At 48.0% G+C, this 16,452-nt stretch overlaps 9 protein-coding genes across 9 annotated transcripts; 4 read left to right on the top strand and 5 right to left on the bottom strand.

The window, feature by feature from the left end:
• The first annotated feature begins 85 nt into the window (after positions 1-85).
• M431DRAFT_397350 (hypothetical protein) lies at positions 86-522 on the top strand. Its single transcript, XM_024914845.1, has one exon. It carries the CDS (start codon positions 183-185, stop codon positions 450-452), a length of 270 nt encoding a protein of 89 aa, XP_024774966.1. The 5' UTR covers positions 86-182; the 3' UTR covers positions 453-522.
• A 70-nt stretch (positions 523-592) lies between these two features.
• M431DRAFT_493728 (hypothetical protein) lies at positions 593-1,903 on the bottom strand (the record flags this gene model as incomplete). Its single annotated transcript, XM_024917149.1, has 1 exon — positions 593-1,903. The coding sequence occupies one exon, from the start codon at positions 1,901-1,903 to the stop codon at positions 593-595; it is 1,311 nt and encodes a 436-aa protein (XP_024774965.1).
• Positions 1,904-2,639: 736 nt separating this feature from the next.
• M431DRAFT_506960 (hypothetical protein) lies at positions 2,640-4,635 on the top strand. Its single transcript, XM_024918898.1, has 4 exons — positions 2,640-3,124; positions 3,196-3,537; positions 3,606-3,998; positions 4,059-4,635. The coding sequence occupies exons 1-4, from the start codon at positions 2,891-2,893 to the stop codon at positions 4,353-4,355; spliced, it is 1,266 nt and encodes a 421-aa protein (XP_024774964.1). The 5' UTR covers positions 2,640-2,890; the 3' UTR covers positions 4,356-4,635.
• Positions 4,636-4,769: 134 nt separating this feature from the next.
• Positions 4,770-6,950, top strand: M431DRAFT_506959 (hypothetical protein). The gene is made up of 4 exons (XM_024918897.1): positions 4,770-5,539; positions 5,605-5,773; positions 5,834-6,058; positions 6,111-6,950. Exons 1-4 carry the CDS (start codon positions 4,969-4,971, stop codon positions 6,493-6,495), a joined length of 1,350 nt encoding a protein of 449 aa, XP_024774963.1. The 5' UTR covers positions 4,770-4,968; the 3' UTR covers positions 6,496-6,950.
• M431DRAFT_113012 (hypothetical protein) lies at positions 6,860-8,638 on the bottom strand (the record flags this gene model as incomplete). Its single annotated transcript, XM_024911863.1, has 2 exons — positions 8,334-8,638; positions 6,860-8,276 (listed from the first exon to the last, which is right to left on the bottom strand). The coding sequence occupies exons 1-2, from the start codon at positions 8,444-8,446 to the stop codon at positions 6,860-6,862; spliced, it is 1,530 nt and encodes a 509-aa protein (XP_024774962.1). The 5' UTR covers positions 8,447-8,638.
• Positions 8,639-9,076: 438 nt separating this feature from the next.
• On the top strand, positions 9,077-9,821 carry M431DRAFT_84238 (hypothetical protein; the record flags this gene model as incomplete). Its single annotated transcript, XM_024923411.1, has 3 exons — positions 9,077-9,406; positions 9,480-9,562; positions 9,629-9,821. 3 exons carry the CDS (start codon positions 9,077-9,079, stop codon positions 9,819-9,821), a joined length of 606 nt encoding a protein of 201 aa, XP_024774961.1.
• A 94-nt stretch (positions 9,822-9,915) lies between these two features.
• On the bottom strand, positions 9,916-10,379 carry M431DRAFT_493722 (hypothetical protein; the record flags this gene model as incomplete). The annotated part of the gene is made up of 3 exons (XM_024917148.1): positions 9,916-10,033; positions 10,099-10,278; positions 10,330-10,379. The coding sequence occupies 3 exons, from the start codon at positions 10,377-10,379 to the stop codon at positions 9,916-9,918; spliced, it is 348 nt and encodes a 115-aa protein (XP_024774960.1).
• Positions 10,380-10,883: 504 nt separating this feature from the next.
• M431DRAFT_82233 (hypothetical protein) lies at positions 10,884-11,794 on the bottom strand (the record flags this gene model as incomplete). The annotated part of the gene is made up of 3 exons (XM_024923137.1): positions 10,884-11,360; positions 11,412-11,680; positions 11,755-11,794. The coding sequence occupies 3 exons, from the start codon at positions 11,792-11,794 to the stop codon at positions 10,884-10,886; spliced, it is 786 nt and encodes a 261-aa protein (XP_024774959.1).
• Positions 11,795-12,541: 747 nt separating this feature from the next.
• On the bottom strand, positions 12,542-16,176 carry M431DRAFT_83736 (hypothetical protein; the record flags this gene model as incomplete). Its single annotated transcript, XM_024923348.1, has 6 exons — positions 12,542-12,749; positions 12,824-14,895; positions 14,955-15,386; positions 15,441-15,616; positions 15,699-15,918; positions 15,994-16,176. 6 exons carry the CDS (start codon positions 16,174-16,176, stop codon positions 12,542-12,544), a joined length of 3,291 nt encoding a protein of 1,096 aa, XP_024774958.1.
• Positions 16,177-16,452: the final 276 nt, after the last annotated feature.

The raw sequence follows: 16,452 nt of genomic DNA, 5'->3' as shown, positions 1-16,452 counted from the left end.
GTTCATCTCGCTGATTTGGTTGCCGGATGTAAGAAGAGAGGACTCATACCGAATCAAGCATCCTTTTCTTCTTTTCCCCACAAACCCACAAGAGAGCTGGCTGGTCCTGGCTCTTGCAACTATACTATCACTGGAAACCTTACAAACTATCTTCTAGTCTTCTAACCTCACCCGGTCACAGCATGTGGACAGCGGGATTCTACGGAATGGTGGCTAGCCATGATGAGTGTGAAGCCATTTTCCAAGTCTCTTTGAACAGGAGACACCTTGTCACCTGGTTGATCAATTCTTTGGGAGCGGGGATCTCTTTTTCTTTTTTTCTTTTTTCCTTTTTTTTTCCATTTGGCGGCGGATGCAAACGATACCACCTGTACATACATACTGCCTGTATACTACATATTTTATCCATAGTGATTGTGCGTTGGCTTCAGATCTACGAGCTTAGCAAGTAGTAATGCTCGTATCTCTCTATCTTCAATATCCTCAACGTTACGGACCATATAGACACCAAAATCTTCAGCTACAATAAACGATAATGTATATGAACGCTTTGCGTAACCTAGTGTATAAAGAGATGCTTGTCGGTGTATGTTCACTTTAGAACCTCTAAGAATTCATCTAGTAAAATCACACGAAACTTGTCACGCCACTGAGAGGTCCACTGTCTATCAATCCACCTCTGAGAGAGATTACCTCGCCAGGAGACAACTTCGACATTCCAGCCCATCTTTAGTGCTCGCTCCACATAAGAGAAGAATCCATCAGAGTGCGGAGAAGGCTTAGCATCTCCAGTAGCCAGTACGATGGTACCAGGCGTAAGAAAGTATTCCATCACGGACTCGGCAATGCGGACCTGTAGAGTTTCGTCCACGAGGTCCTCGACAAAACGAAGAGTGTCGGTAGATCCAGTGAAGGTCAATCCACCTTCGAGAACCCCCTTACGCTCTCTTAGATCAACATGATATCCCAGCTCGCGCAGCTGCTGCACATAGCGAGGCTCTGAACGGCCTGGGAGGGTAGAGCAGCAGACATTCAGCGCAACCACCGGCCGATCCCGAACGAGTATTTTGGTCAGAAATTGCAAGTTTAGGTGAGGCACAGGCGATAGACGAGTGTTTTCGTCAAGACGCCGGAATCCCTTCAACGTCCTTTGATACCCAATATCAATATTGGACATGTCGATGAAGACGTGAACGCCTTGCGAAGTGATGGTGGGGTGTTTTTCTGCCAAGGAGGCGTCTCGCACCCGATACGGGACGAGATTCATCATGAGCGCCCTATGTCTGTCGTCCTTCAAGCGTAGCTTGTCACGCACGCTGCCTGGAAGTTTGTTCATCCAAGAGCGAGAATGATGCACGGTATTGGCTGGAGGCGAGCATTCTGGGCATTCGGGAGAAGAAGACGTCAAGAGGTCGGTTTGCCCAGCCCGCCGACGTCCCCGGCCACAGATGCAGCTCTGAGAGGATGGATGCCGACATGCGGATGGCGACAGACCTGGCGGAGAGGATGCTATGCCATAGTTGGAGTCGTTATTATGTTCGTTTGATGTGATATGCTTTATGTCACATGGAAGAGCATGATGGACGGTGCTCGTGCGGAATCGCTTTGCAGGGGGCAACAGCTCAGGGCCATAGTTCGAGGGCGTCGATGACAAGCTGCCGGGCTTCAGGGCTATCTGGGCCGGTGAATAGTCATCATCGTAGTCGCTTCTTTCCAGCAAGTCCAGGCCGGGATCATATCTATGCTGAGGAGAGTCAAGGAACTCGACGAACAGCTTGCTGAAGTCGCCGAGCTTTATCGGTTTCGCAGGGGTATAAGACGAAGAAGAGGCAGCATCATAATTGCTTGACTGGTCAACAGTCTCAATTCGATCTATATAGTGGATATCTGGAGGATCAATCATGGACGTGTAATGCGAGAGGAGTGTATGGGCTTGAGAAATTGAGTGTCATTGAAGAAGAGCAATCCATGGGAGTTGCGTTGGAATGTAAAGTAAGGTACGAGTATTATAAGGAGGGATGCATTATTAGGCATCAATCCCTGGGAGCAGCGGAAATGACGATCGAGACCATACTGCAACCACTTCCAACCAAGAAGCATTACATAAGCGGCTTCAGCCTACGAACTTAGACATGATTTACCAACACTTGGAAGCTTTAGCAACCAAACAAAGGACTATGACTAAATGAAATAATGAGTGCAGTAATTTCTAGTCACGGCGTAAATGTATTCTAAATAAATCAAATAAATCAACAGGTACTGATCAACACTCCCGTGATGCACCCACTGCGCACCTGCTGGTATTCAGAGCAATACTTTGATACGGCACACTCCCGAGCTTCCGTTGCACGGGTCATCGTTTTGGCATGGCCTGGCTGATCAGCTGCATGGGTCAGGCTCAGCTTGTCTACGGGCATGTCCGTCCCTGTAAACACTTTTGACACCCCTAGTGCGGCGGGGTTCGATTCACCTGAGATGCTCTGCCGTCCGCCCGGCTATGGCGTCGCATTGAGAATTTGCCGCAAATGCTGGCAAAAACACACACGGCCATTGGACCATTAAAAAATACGATAAAATAAAACAAAACCGGTTTTATAACTGTAATCCCTGATATTTACTTATTAGGTACTTCGTAGCATCACCAACTGAAGAAGCCTTTCGTCCCACTTTTCTAGTCGCCTATTACGCTGGTATAAAGCCGTCCCTGTACATGTTAACTGGCAGAAGCTGCTACCAAGCAAAAGTAGAGCCCTTGTTTTTCCGATCTATTCTTTCCGCAATTACATCTGCCGAGGATACGATACGTCCAAGGTTTTTTATTCCGCAGCTCGATCTCGATCTTCTCTCCTTGCTCTGAACATCACTCGTTCTGCGCACCAACTCGCCCAACATGCTGTCTCGAAGCATAGCCGTCGTCTCTCGCATGGCGCCCATGCGCCATTTGCGCCCTTCTCCTGTCTTCCGCCAGGGACTTCCCAGCCTTGTCCGGTACTATGCGGACAAGATCATCCAGGTGCCGCCCATGGCTGAGTCCATATCCGAGGGCACTCTCAAGCAGTTCTCCAAATCCATTGGCGACTACGTCGAGCAGGACGAGGAGATTGCCACCATTGAGACCGACAAGGTACGCTTTCCAATGGCCCCTTGACCTTGCAGCATAGCATAGCATAGCATACTCATTCCTTGCGCCTGCAGATCGATGTCGCCGTCAACGCAACAGAAGCTGGTGTTATCAAGGAGTTCTTCGTCAGCGAGGAGGACACCGTGACGGTCGGCCAGGACTTGGTCCGTGTTGAGATTGGCGGCGAGAAGCCTGCAGAGTCAGAGAAGCCCAAGGAGGAATCCGCCCCTTCCCCTTCAGAGTCAAAAGAGTCAAAACCTGCCGCCGAGCCAGAGCAGCCCAAGTCTGAGCCCGCCAAAAGCGAGAAGCCAGCTCCCCCGCCTCAACCCAAGGAGCAGCCCGAGAAGAAGAGCCAGCCCGAACCCGCTGCGGCGTCAAAATCTGAGCCGGCAGCTGGAAACCGCGAGGAGCGTCGGGTAAGCTTCTCTCCTTTGAATTGTCTTGAAGCCATACACCCTGGCCCGTCTAACTCGATGTAACTCAGGTCAAAATGAACCGTATGCGACTCCGTATCGCCGAGCGTCTCAAGCAGTCTCAGAACACCGCAGCATCACTGACGACATTCAACGAGGTCGACATGTCCAACATTATGGAGTTCCGAAAACTCTACAAGGATGAGATGCTGAAGAAGACTGGCGTGAAGCTGGGCTTCATGAGCGCCTTCTCCCGCGCTGCTGTGTTGGCGATGCGAGACATCCCCGCAGTCAATGCATCCATCGAGGGCCCCAATGGTGGCGACACCATTGTCTACCGCGACTATGTCGACATCAGCGTTGCCGTTGCTACGGAGAAGGGTCTGGTTACCCCCGTTGTGCGAAATGTTGAGTCACTGGATATGATCAGCATCGAGAAGGCTATTGCCGATATGGGCAAGAAGGTTGGTAGCAGTATCCTCACATAGTATTACACCTAGGCGGCATTACTAACTACTGTCCAGGCTCGCGATGGCAAGCTCACGATTGAGGATATGGCTGGTGGAACCTTCACCATCAGCAACGGCGGCGTGTTTGGATCTCTCATGGGCACCCCGATTATCAACCTGCCTCAAAGCGCCGTCCTGGGTCTCCACGCCATCAAGGATCGCGCCGTGGCGGTTAATGGAAAGGTGGAGGTTCGGCCAATGATGTACTTGGCCCTGACGTATGACCACCGTCTTCTTGACGGAAGGGAAGCCGTCCAGTTCCTGGTCAAGATCAAAGAGTACATCGAGGATCCCAGGAAAATGCTACTATAGGAGCTTTCACAAGCACAGTTATACATGACACGTGGTTAGGTGACTTTACTTTTCCTCTGATATCTACGGTTGCTTGTCCTCGGTGTTATTTTGTTGCTATAGAATGTACAATTATATAGCTTGCTTTTTAAATAAAGTATAAGCTTAATACTGTTAATACTTTATTATTTTTTCTTCTGAAAAAACATATTCTTTATACAAGGAAAATTCAAGCCATGGAGTTCAATGATGTACTACGGTGTAGAGCTACATTATATTGTATGTTTGTTGTATATAAAGCCAGTTTAGAAAATAATTTTATTCTATATATTTAATATGATCAAATGAAGTTTACAAAATATGAACAATTAAATTACATTAAGAATACTAAGCAATCTTCAAGATGTTTCATTCTAGAGTATACTTTTATTATAGGCGATCTAGGCTGGTATGTACTTCTATGTGGAGCGTCATGTGTACTAAAAATACCCGAGTGTGGCCATTAGACTTTCGGTCCCGTAGTTTAGGCAGAAGGGCGGTCCTATGACATAGCTGGTCAACCGCGGGCACATGCGTGCAGTGACAACATCACCTATCAAACGTCACCTCCCGTTATCCAATCTTACCATTAGCTATGGACTCTAATATAAGCGTTGACTTTGGACGATATCATCGGAAAATCATGCAAATGATCTGGGACCCTGAGCCATCCAACGATGTGAACAGCGACGAACCTGTTTGGTGTCTGGGCCGCTCTTACAAGCTAGACGACTCCAAGCGTGCGAGCTCCAGAACAGTAGAAAAGGCGACGAGGTCTGTTGGCAGCGACGCACCAGAGGCCGGCGGCGCATCAGAAGCTGTTCGGGCCTCGTCTTCGACGCAAAGCCCTCCGTCCGTATCAAAACCGCCTGCAAATGCGCCAGAGACATCGCCGGCGGGCGAGGAGCTGCCGCTGGAAAACGGATGGCCTCCGGGATTCTTGGAAGACATGGCTTCAAAGTTCTGGATGACGTACAGATCGGGATTTGATCCTATACCCAAGTCCGTTGATCCGAGGGCGACCTCTGCGCTTTCGTTTACCGTAAGGATCAAGAGCACGCTCTCAGATCCTACTGGCTTCTCTTCCGATAGTGGTTGGGGCTGTATGATTCGTTCGGGCCAGAGCCTTCTAGCTACAACTATTGGGACTCTGCAGTTAGGACGAGGTATGTTTCTCCCTTCTCCTCTAGTCCGGCACCCTCTTTGAGAGGCCTAACCGAAACCCTTCAAGACTGGCGACGCGGCAAAAGCCAACAAGAGGAGCGACAGCTCATCAGCATGTTTGCCGACGATCCAAGGGCGCCGTTTTCAATCCACAACTTCGTACGCCATGGGGCCACTGCCTGTGGGAAATTCCCTGGCGAGTGGTTTGGCCCATCTGCCACTGCTCAGTGCATTCAGTATGCCCAACTTCCGCGACAAGCTTTCAATAGATCACATGGCTAACACACGAGACACAGGGCCCTCACAAGCTCTTCAGGACTTCCTCTGAAGGTATACTCGCCGAACGACGGACAGGATGTTTACGAAGATGGTTTCATGAAGATTGCGAAGCCTGAAGGGCAATATTTCCACCCGACCTTGATCCTCATACGGACGCGGCTCGGTATTGACAAAATCACGCCGATATATTGGGAACCTCTAATCGCTGCGCTGCAGATGCCGCAGTCAGTTGGTATTGCTGGGTAAGTTGCACTATTGACACAGTAAACGGCTGCAGCTAATCCCTTTCTTCAGTGGCCGCCCTTCCTCGTCTCATTACTTCGTGGGCAGCCAAGGTAGCTACCTGTTTTATCTCGACCCTCATCACACCAGAAAAGCGATCCCCTACCACGCCGACGTGACCAAGTACACGGAAGAAGATATCGATTCGTGCCATACCTCCAGGCTACGCCGACTTGATGTGAAAGAGATGGACCCGAGTATGCTGATAGGCTTCCTTATTCGTACTGAGAGTGACTGGTCCGATTGGAGACAACGTGTAGAAAACGTCCAGGGCAAATCCATCATTCACGTGGCGGACCATGAGCCTACGCTTTACAGTAGCGAAGGCAGGGATGGTGCCGTGGATGAAGTCGAGATACTGAGTGATGACGACGATGACGATGTGACGACAACATGAGAGGTATCATCGAGAGCCGCTCCTAACAAGGTGTTCCATCGAAGACGGATTCATGTCTTTGAGACTTTCTACAGCAACCGGAATCTGCTGTCATGACGCTCTACCCCCTAACGTCGTGTGCTGGCATACCGGCCGGCAGCGTGAAATAGAAGCCCTCCCTAATCTCGCGAATACGGCATTTTAGACAATCGGGTCTTTATTATACCTTTTTACCATTTCCGGCACCGCCAGGCTGGACAGTGGAGGCAGCATGGCCTAAATCACGGATATGTTTAAATAGCTTCGTTTTAGAGTCAAACTCAGCTGTGCAGATATTGCATCGATGCTGTGTCAAGTTGGTTAGCACGCCTTGGGATTTGCCAAATTAATATGATATGATAAATACCTCGTTTTCGGTTGCCGCAGCAGCAGCCGCTTTTTTCTGGCGTTTGAGCTTTGCTTTTCCAATTTTGATTTTTGGTTTCGTATCATCAGCGGAGACCTTCTGTGGCTGTTTGGATGAATTGCCCTGCACTCCCTCATCGTGATTGTCATGAGCCGATCGGTCACTCGTCGACTTGACATTTAGCTTGTGAAATGACTGATTAAGTTCCTCCTCTTCACTGTGGCTTTCACTCTGGTCCGCTTCTGGTGTATTCTGATCTGGTGATGCTCCATTTCCAGTGGCTGTGTCATGCTGGCCCTCATGCAGAGGCTCAGCATTCACTACGTCCTCATTCGCTTCATAGTCCTCTTCATCCACTCTTGCAGTTCGTAGTTCCTGGTCTTCGCTCAAAGATACTTCGGGTACATCGACCGTTGTTGCGTCCAAATCCAAGTTTGCCGTTTCTTTTTTCATCTGTCGACGTAGATCTTGAACGGCCTTGATGTGTTTCTTGCTGCGCTCATGGGATTCAAATTGCTTTTCGCTCTTGAATCGTTTGTTACACGCCACACATTCCAGAATCTCCGTTTCAACTTCAGACTCTTCAGACTCTGAAGGTTGGTGCTGCCCATTTTCATCCTCCCTGGAGTGAACCCAGTCTGGCACGTCAAATGCGGAGTAGGTTTCCTTATTCGCTGCACGAGACCGGGCAGCTTGCGCAGCAGCAGCGGTCCGAAGGGACTTGTGGCGATCTGCCTCACTTTGAGTGTTTGGAATATAGCGAGGATCCCGCTTCCTGACAAAGGAGACTAGAAACCGAACAGCGTCGGTAAACTCTCGAATAGCATCGTCTCGTAGCTTTTTGTTTTCCTTCTCCATCCAACGCCTAGTCCTGCGATCTGGGGCGTCTGAGAGGCGATATTTGTCTTGCCACATAAATGATTTCTTCGTAGCGAATCCAGTCCAGATGGCGTAAAAGGATTTCACTGTAGGATCGTAATCACTGTCGGATGAGCCAAACGTCGGATACTCAGGACATTCAACACCCTCGTAGTCAGCAGCAGCTTCCTCCTCTTGAGCGAGATGCTCAAATGTCTCTCTCGTTATTGAGTAGAAGCCGTTAACATCATCAGTATATGGAATGGTGGAGTTGAATCGTGATATGAGACGCATAATATCGTCTGCAGTAGTGAGATGAACATTATGGAAAGTTGGAGGCGCAGATGCATCATTGGAGTCATGTTGACCACTCAAAATGCTCTCGCGGTGCGAGTCATACCAGGCTCTTTCCTGGGGGTCAGACAAAATGTCATATGCAGCCTGAACTTCTGCAAACTTTTCCGTGGCCGCTTCAACGTTGTTGAAGTTGCGATCTGGATGCAACTCCAAAGCCTTTTTGCGATATGCCTTCTTGATTCTACACAAGTTCAATCAATATGCGAAAGTTGAGAGATGTTTAATCAGAATGGCTTACTCAATGTCAGTCGCAGTCCTTTCGACTTCTAAGAGTTCATAGTAGCATGTTCTTTGGCTGGTCCCAGTGTCGGCACGGCGCGATTCCGAATTTGAGGACTGTTCAGCCCCCATGATGATTCACAGTATCAGGACAGTAAATGGTGTAAAAAATGTCTTGGTAAGTGTGAGAAGATGGAAGATTTACTTTCGTCTCCTTAGGAAGGATATGAATTTCTTGCAGGATCTAAGGTGGGCGGGAACCTATTTATTATATATCTACATATGATGAGAGTATCAAGCAGTTGCCTAGTAATAATACTTCGGGATTGACTCATATGTTGAAAAATTACATAATCAGAATATTTTATCAATGAAAAGAATTCAATTTTCACGGGAGATTTGGCTACTAAGCTAAGCAAATCCAAGCAGGCTATCCAGCATCCCGTAGCTTAATTTTCACAGTCCTCAATAATCTCGGATATCAATACAGTTGTAACAGTAGTAGGTACTTGATGAACCAGGCAAGTTACCTGGTATCTTAGGTAAGAAGATCCAGGAGGCGTCTTTAGTACCTGCTTGTACTTTTTTTTGTATCTCGCCATGAACATGACCCATTTCGCAGAAATTCCAAAGACCTGACTGAGGTTTTGTTTGGCTTAGTGGGGGTTTCACCTGCTTAGCTCCCTACGTCACCTAAACTTCGCGTCCGAACAATTTACTACTTTTTATATCGACTGTTTACGCAGATAATTGATGATCAAGATGGTGCCACCAGCTGCCCCAGACGCATATCCGAGCAGCGCCAAACCTCCCAATTCGCGATCATGGACATCTCGACCGACCACACCGCTTCGCCCACCTTCGCAGTCGTCTTTCCGTGGATCTCTGCAACCTTCAGGCGACGGAGATGGCGCGTTTCCTCTCAAGAGATTAGAGCCAGCATTTGCAGAGCTGTCTGATGCCATGGCTGATCTGGAGGCAAACATGATGCATTTTCAACTTATAGACGAGAGTTTGGCTAGATTTGGCGAATCGTTCGCGAGTTTTCTTTACGGCCTAAATATGAACGCTTTTTGCGTCGACTTCCCAGAGGTGCTACTGCTCCCGAATGCCTTGTCCTATTCCATGTAACACCTGTCTGATCCATCTTCTCTCTCGTATCTAGACCCCCATACTTCAGTCGTTCCGTCGAGACCGCCAACCCAGCACTGAATTGCGACCAGCACACGACGCAGAGGCAACTTATATGTAAGCGTTGTTCTCAAGGGCCTAACACCCGGACAAATTGCATCGATCTGCTAACGGCGGCGAAAGGACGACCGATATATCCTTTGTGGAAAGCCCCCCACAATCGACAAGGCCTAATCCGAAGCAAAAAGGACCTGAACAACGCCAATCGCGTTTACCATCTGCACGAGGTAGCTCAACAAGAGGCAGACCAACCACCAGTCGCTCATCTAGCCGGCCTAGTGGTATTGTGCGGCCGCGAGGACGGGCTCTGAGGTAGAAAAGGTCTTCGATAAAATCTCGTGCTGTTTCATAGCGTCTTGTTTTCATATACCGTGGCATTAATAGCCGTCTTGTAAAGGTCCGGCGTCAAATTAGAGAACCATTTCAACGCCGCCCTCAGCTGCAGGTTCCTGCTCCATGTCCATCTTATTCATGTGTGCTTGTCCAGATTTCGACTCGATCGCAGATTCTTCTCGCAGTTGTTTTAACCTAGCCGACCCGTCAGTTAAATCAACAAGAGGCACTAGAAATCATCCACATGCAAAGAGACGCACCTCCGCTTGTGTGGCTTCCCTCGCTCGTGAGTAGCTAGGGTTGCGGGAGTGTCGAACCACCTGGAACAAGTTACACAGTAATTTTTCCCAAGCCCTGGCAGATCTTGTGTTAATTTAGTGTCTTTGTATTGCGCAAGGTGCTTCTTAGATCGAAGGTCAGATATGACCTGATCCACGTCGCTATTCAAAGGTCAGCTTTAGGAAACCAGCATAATAGTAGAACCGCCATACCGCGTCTTGCGCCTCGTCTTTGTGAGCGTGCGCTTGTTTCCAACCCCCATTGTGATTGAGCTGTGTGCCAAACTGAAGTTCAAAGACTGCGCCGGCAGCGACTAGACTTTTTTTTTTTAAGCAGCGTCACTTATCGTTACATGCGATAAGGACGTAGCGTTCAGATTTTTCACTGAACCCGTGTATCCTTCGTGTGTATTATAATAAATAAGACGGCGATCAAAAGTTATATATCATCAATAATAGCATTCATGGATTTTCTTTTTAATTTTTTTTTTTTTAGTTCATGTTATTTTTATTTGTTCTGTCGTCTCATGAGGAGAATGTAAAAATAAAATGAAACTAAACCGTAAACCGTAAATTACTAATAGCCAAAGCCTCAAGTGTCTTCGTTGCCTCTTAGCGCCATAATGTTTTGGTTGTAAAAACAAGTCATGGCGCCAAAATGGGATTCCTTGTTTGACTTTGAGCTGCTAGGCAAAACGGGATGTTGTATCAACGTCAAGCCCAAGATGTATTCGATCAGCAAGCTAATCTACTCCCCTTGGTCAAATTTATAGGATATCCCATGCATCCTCAGCCGCATGGCAGAACTTGCTGCACGCTACACTTGCTGAAAGCGAGAAATTGCTGATAGAAATCTTCTCGTCGACTATTGAGTCGGCAAAAGTATCGGCACCCTTCGCCATAGCTCCAACGAAAACGCAAATGCTCTCCTTGGGATTTAGAGACTCCATGTACTCACGTACGCGAACTACTGGAGCATCAAAACTAAGAGTTACTTTTCGACAATTTGATGGCAAGTGATCCGTAATCGGATTCTGAATCACACGTAAAAGCTTCTCGTTGGAAGTCGTGGAGCGAATTGAAAGCCGGTGCAAGAGCTGTACCATGAGGCCTGCAAATCGCTTGAAAGTCCGGGGGATACGGACAGAAGGGGATACCTCAATGAGCACACCTTTAGCTGTATGGATGTAAATTTGAAGTCGGCCGGCTTTGTTGATTGGTGAGTCCAAGAGAGTCAGTAGGCACTACCATCATTAGTATCGTGCTTCCAACATCTATGGGCCCGAATACGCAACCTGATGCGCGATGTCTGGTCGTGCATCGCTTATGTCGCGGTTCATCTTCCGCATAACACCTATATGCTCATCGCTGTTGAGAAGCGAATACTTCTCCTCTCGGTGGAGGCCGGCACGGTTGACGCCTCCCTGAACTGCCTTGTATGTCTCCAAGCTGGCATTCGAGAGTACGACAATCAGTCGCTGGGAATCTTTGTCAGTGAGCGGGATGGGAGTCTTCTGCTCAGCGACCAGTTGAGGTAGAGACGGTGGTGGCAGAGACTGCGTTCCTGCAGAAGAAGAAAATGCCATGATTAGCCACTCGCTCATGAAGGTGACAAGCAGTGGAAGGAATGATAATTACTAGGCCGTTTCATGCCAGCGCGAGGATCGGGGGACGACATTGCCTAGATATATGAAGGCCAGAAACAATCCAAAAAAAAAGAGGGGGAGGGAAAAAAAAGAAGGCTGGGATAATTGACACTTGGAACGAATTGCGATGGGAAATTGTGAGCAGGGCGACTAGAAAAGACTTCGTGATGCTAGTAGATTTGTGCCAAGCCGTCGGAGTACAATCAGTTGGGTAGTTATCAAGATAAGCAAAACTACCCAATAGTAAGATTAAAAGGGTTAAATGAATAAAATTCTATAATAACATATTGAAAGGTTATCGGGATTAATCTACTAATTTGTTAACTTAGACGAAATATATTTACTTTCAGTTTATTCTTCATAGTCTTACTGAAAACGTTTATTTCTTTATTTAATTCATACATTGCTAAATGTTCACTGGTGCTGCTTTGACTAATTGATTGAAGGACCGTTCCTAGTTTTTGAAATGCCTGCTTGAAAATTCACGCTCCCAGTGTCTAGTAAAAGATTGGTCTTGTTTGTATAAAATACCAGTGCTTCCGTCATCAGGTATACTATTGTTACTCTTCCTCTTTATTAAGACACATTCAGTCCTTCTCTCATATTATTTACTCTACCCGTACTATATATCTTGGCAAATTTCCGCTTAGTGTTTCCAACCTTCCAAGCGCGCCAGCAGTACCTTAGGAGTAGCTGTATTGTTTTTTTATTTGCTCGCTAGTTTTTAACCTGCGCGAATCTCTCGAATGAACCTTGGCTGTCTAGTGACCAGAACACTCCTAGCTGAAATATCCCATGATAGTTCGCTGTGACTCTGGAGAGAATTGCTGAAGCAGTGGCATTGGGTCTACATTTGCAGCAGTTAGAAGACTTTTTGTCGCGGCAGCTACACGGCTAGCCGTTTGCCCCTGAAGTGTTTCTGCTTCCAGAGCCTGTGCAATGAATACAAAAACCTTGCCAGCTTGGTTCATTACGGATGGGTATTGACTGCAAATTTGAATTAGCCACATGCCCTCGTTTCTATCATTCTTTACTCATTGGGTAAATGCTATGCAACTCACCGATCGATCAGCTCTGCTAGATATGCATAGGCATACGGTGCCGCTTCTTCATCGTTGGTTACTGGTAATGTGTCGATCCACCGCGTTATTATTGTGTTAACATCATCAACGTTGCCGGAGTTGTAATGGAGAATCTTGGCAATGGCAGCTGAGGCATTTTCTGTGGCATAAACGTTGTCTTCGTTCCGCGCATCGGGAACCTGGGTGACTTGAAACAGGAACGGCACTGATCCGCCCAGGAAGGGGGACCACGCAGCGCCGCCTCTATGTGCTGCAACTCCAATACCGTACGCAGCTGCTTGACGGATCGCTGCAGAGGCATCCTGGCAGCCATCAATAAGGGGCTGCTGAATGTACGTCGCATATCGAATACTTTGGGGGCCACAGTACTCCAAAACATCGTCCATGATGCAGAGACCCCATTGTCGCTGCGTTGGATCAGGTGACGAAAGAAATCCTTCATAAGTAGACATGAGGCGCTCCCAAGCGGGCAGAAATGAAACGCCGTGGTTCTTGAAGATAGAGTGAAATGCTTTGTTCATATCAGAGAGAAGCGTTTGGTCATCTTCGATCGCTATCAGGGTCTCCTCTGCTTCGTCCTCCACGTCATCAGCAGTGGCCCCCTCCTTAGCATCAGCACGCTCTGCCACCCGGTCTTTATAATCCTCCAGTGCAGAGAGCGAGGAGTCGATAAATCGGTTCATATGGTCTATCGTAAGACACTCTTTGCCCAGGACTTGCACAGACTCGTAGAAACACTGATACATCTCCGCAAGTGTATCAATTCCTGGTTCAGCCGTGAGTACCTCCAATAGCTTATCCACGGTCGCATTCCACAGGCCAGTTAGCTCGTTTGAAGGGCAACCGTAAGCCTTTTTATACGAGCTGAGCAGCTGCGGAACAAGCTTGGCCGAGATATAACGGACAGGATCGTGAAAGAAGAACGAAAGACCGGGTAGGGCAATCTTCTCCATGATATTTGCAACGAATGGTGCAAAAGCAGCTTCGAGCACCTGAGCATAGACAACCAAGAGCTCAATAGCCATATTCTTGTCATCCATGGTACTAGTGCGAATGCCAATCATTTTGCCCTTGAGTGGAACAAACTCCCAGCCCTCTTCGCCTTGCATTTGCTCTGCTTGCTCATCATCGTCCAACAGCTGGATATCCGGCTTGGCCATGGCAAGTTCAAGAAGTGGTGGCATAACATTCTCAAGGAAAGGAATGAAATCAGTACCAAGAACGCGGCACATACGACCCCAGCAATGCATAAGATATTGTGCCTGCGGATCATCTGCGTCCGTGATATTTGTCTGGATGTGAGCTAGGAGATTCACAAGAGTCATGGCATCCTGGCCAAGTCGCTCTTTTCCAACAGCAAGGGCAATAAGAGTTGCACACTCCATTGCTTTGGCCCGTAGTAGCCTATACTCCTTCTCACTCTGAGTCTGAAGAACATTGACGAGAAGAGGCATTAGGGTATCGTAGTATTTTGCAAATGCCGCTTCGGCCGCGTCGGCTATAGTTGCGATTGTGGATAATGCCTGCTCCTGAACAAATCGTTTCTCGCTTTGAAGCAGTTGAAACAAGTGTGATAAGAGCTCATCAAGGTAGGGTTCCAGTATGGACTTTTCCGCTTCCTCACAAAAGTTTACCAGGGCTGCAGCCGCATGAGATTTTACACGAGCCTCTGGCGAGTTGAGGACAGGAATAATGGCTTTCAAAATCCGGTCATAGAAATCGGTTTGCATTTTGGGCGCAAAATCAGTACTCATTTGCCCCAAAGCGTTGCAGCCAGCCCATCGCACACGAGGATGTGGATCTTGGAGAGCTGGGATCACCAAGTCAAGAACTTGGCTAAGCTCTCCGATCATGAGATCCCGGCAGCCCTCCGAAATGGCAGAAATCGCCATGAGTGCAGCATGTCGATCTCTCCAAGCCATGGACGTCATCATTCGCGGAAGCCAGTTGAAGGTGGGAGCAAGAATTGTCTGGCCCCCCAGCTTATTAGCCAGGCGATCCATAGTTTGTTCTCCAGCAACATGGTTCTGATCGCTCTCATCTGCCTCAAGCTGTGGAATACAATTAGTAAATTGCCCCTATGGTTGAATCATCTCTATCGATTACTCACATCATCAGACGCCAGCCATTCGGTAGCATCGTCATCATCTTCGCCAAGATCAGTCATCAAACTCAGGCACTGAGTGATCATATCGGTCGTGTAAGACGCATCCTTTCGGCACATCGATGGGGCATAATCAGCGAAGGTAGCCATTAATTCCAATGCATTCTGTCGGCAAATAGTATCCAGTTCTTTGTCTTGGACTACCGAGATGCTGAACTGGACCAAGTTGTGGAAGAGAGGTTTGAACATTTTCGGTGCCGTCTCCGCCAGGTCAATGAGGGCCACGAGAGCTTTGCTCAAGTCATCCGAGTCTTGGCTGTCCTTGATAGGGGGGAGAATATTGAGCACATCGGGAATGAGAGCATAGTACTTGGATTGGCCTTTCTTGCTGATCGTCCTGAAGAAAGATGCAAAAGCATCCATAGCGGCCAATCGGACCTAAGTAAAACAGTGGTCAGAAGCTGCCTCCATCATGCGAACGAATTTCTGTACCTGTACTGCGTCATCTTTGAATCCTCTTTGGAAGGCCTGCAGAACGGCTTCCTCGTGTTGCTTCTCGATGATTCCGGGAGTCGTAGCAAAAACTCTGTATGCGGTCTCGCGCTTTTCAGCTTCTAGTGCCTGGCTTAACTGGAAGAGCGCTCCCAGAAGTTCCGGCCAAGAATCATCTACAAAAAAAATATGAGTTAGTATCAAGTGAGAAGCGTGCCAAGGATCGGATAAGACGCAGTGCTGGCTATGGAGACTGACTATTATCTGTGTATTGCCGCGCGACCTCAGCGACGGCATCGCTAATTTTGTTTCGAACTGCTCGATCGGTCTCAGAGCCTAGGGTCTCGAGTAGTTTCTGGCGAATGACGATGGCTTGATCCTTTACTAGCGAATAAAACATATCCACGTTGTTCCCAGTGTCGGTTTTCCGGGTTTTTGAAGAAATCCGTCTGAATATGACGGCAGCGAAAGATCGAATCTACATAAATACGTTAGGGAGCAGCCCATACACCAACCATTCGGAAGTCGTAAACCTCGTGGGAGTGAAGCATACCGCTTTATCTGCACTAGCTTGTATCTGCTCCGCAAGTCCCATTAAAAGGACTTCTGGACGCGAGTTTGTCCAGCTGTTCTGGAGATGCTCCTCAGCTTGAGATCGGATGCCATTGTCGGAAGCCTGAAGTGCCTGCAAAAGCTGCGTGAGCTCTGCATGTATGTCTGGGGATAGAAGGGACATGATTGCGACGGCTAACGGACGAGAACGCCGCGCAGCTATGCCTGCGAAATTGTTTGAACAATCAAGTCAAGAGGTAAAGACTCTTTATCGCGGCTCAGTTAGCGGCTGGACAAAAAAGAAAAGTAGGCAATACAGAAATCGAGGGTTCTGTGGTGGGCGTAACAGAGCAAGGTGGGGGAGGGGAAGGGTGTGTGGTATGTCTTGGGCGTGTGCTGAAAAAATTAAACTGCGATAGTGCCTATCTAATCAGTTGAAACTATGCCGAGTATCTGGTAG

The sequence above is a fragment of the Trichoderma harzianum genome (assembly GCF_003025095.1).
Source record: "Trichoderma harzianum CBS 226.95 unplaced genomic scaffold M431scaffold_5, whole genome shotgun sequence".
Lineage (NCBI taxonomy): Eukaryota > Fungi > Ascomycota > Sordariomycetes > Hypocreales > Hypocreaceae > Trichoderma > Trichoderma harzianum.
The sequence above is the reverse complement of the archived record's forward strand: the minus strand, read 5'-3'. Positions and strand labels throughout refer to the sequence as shown.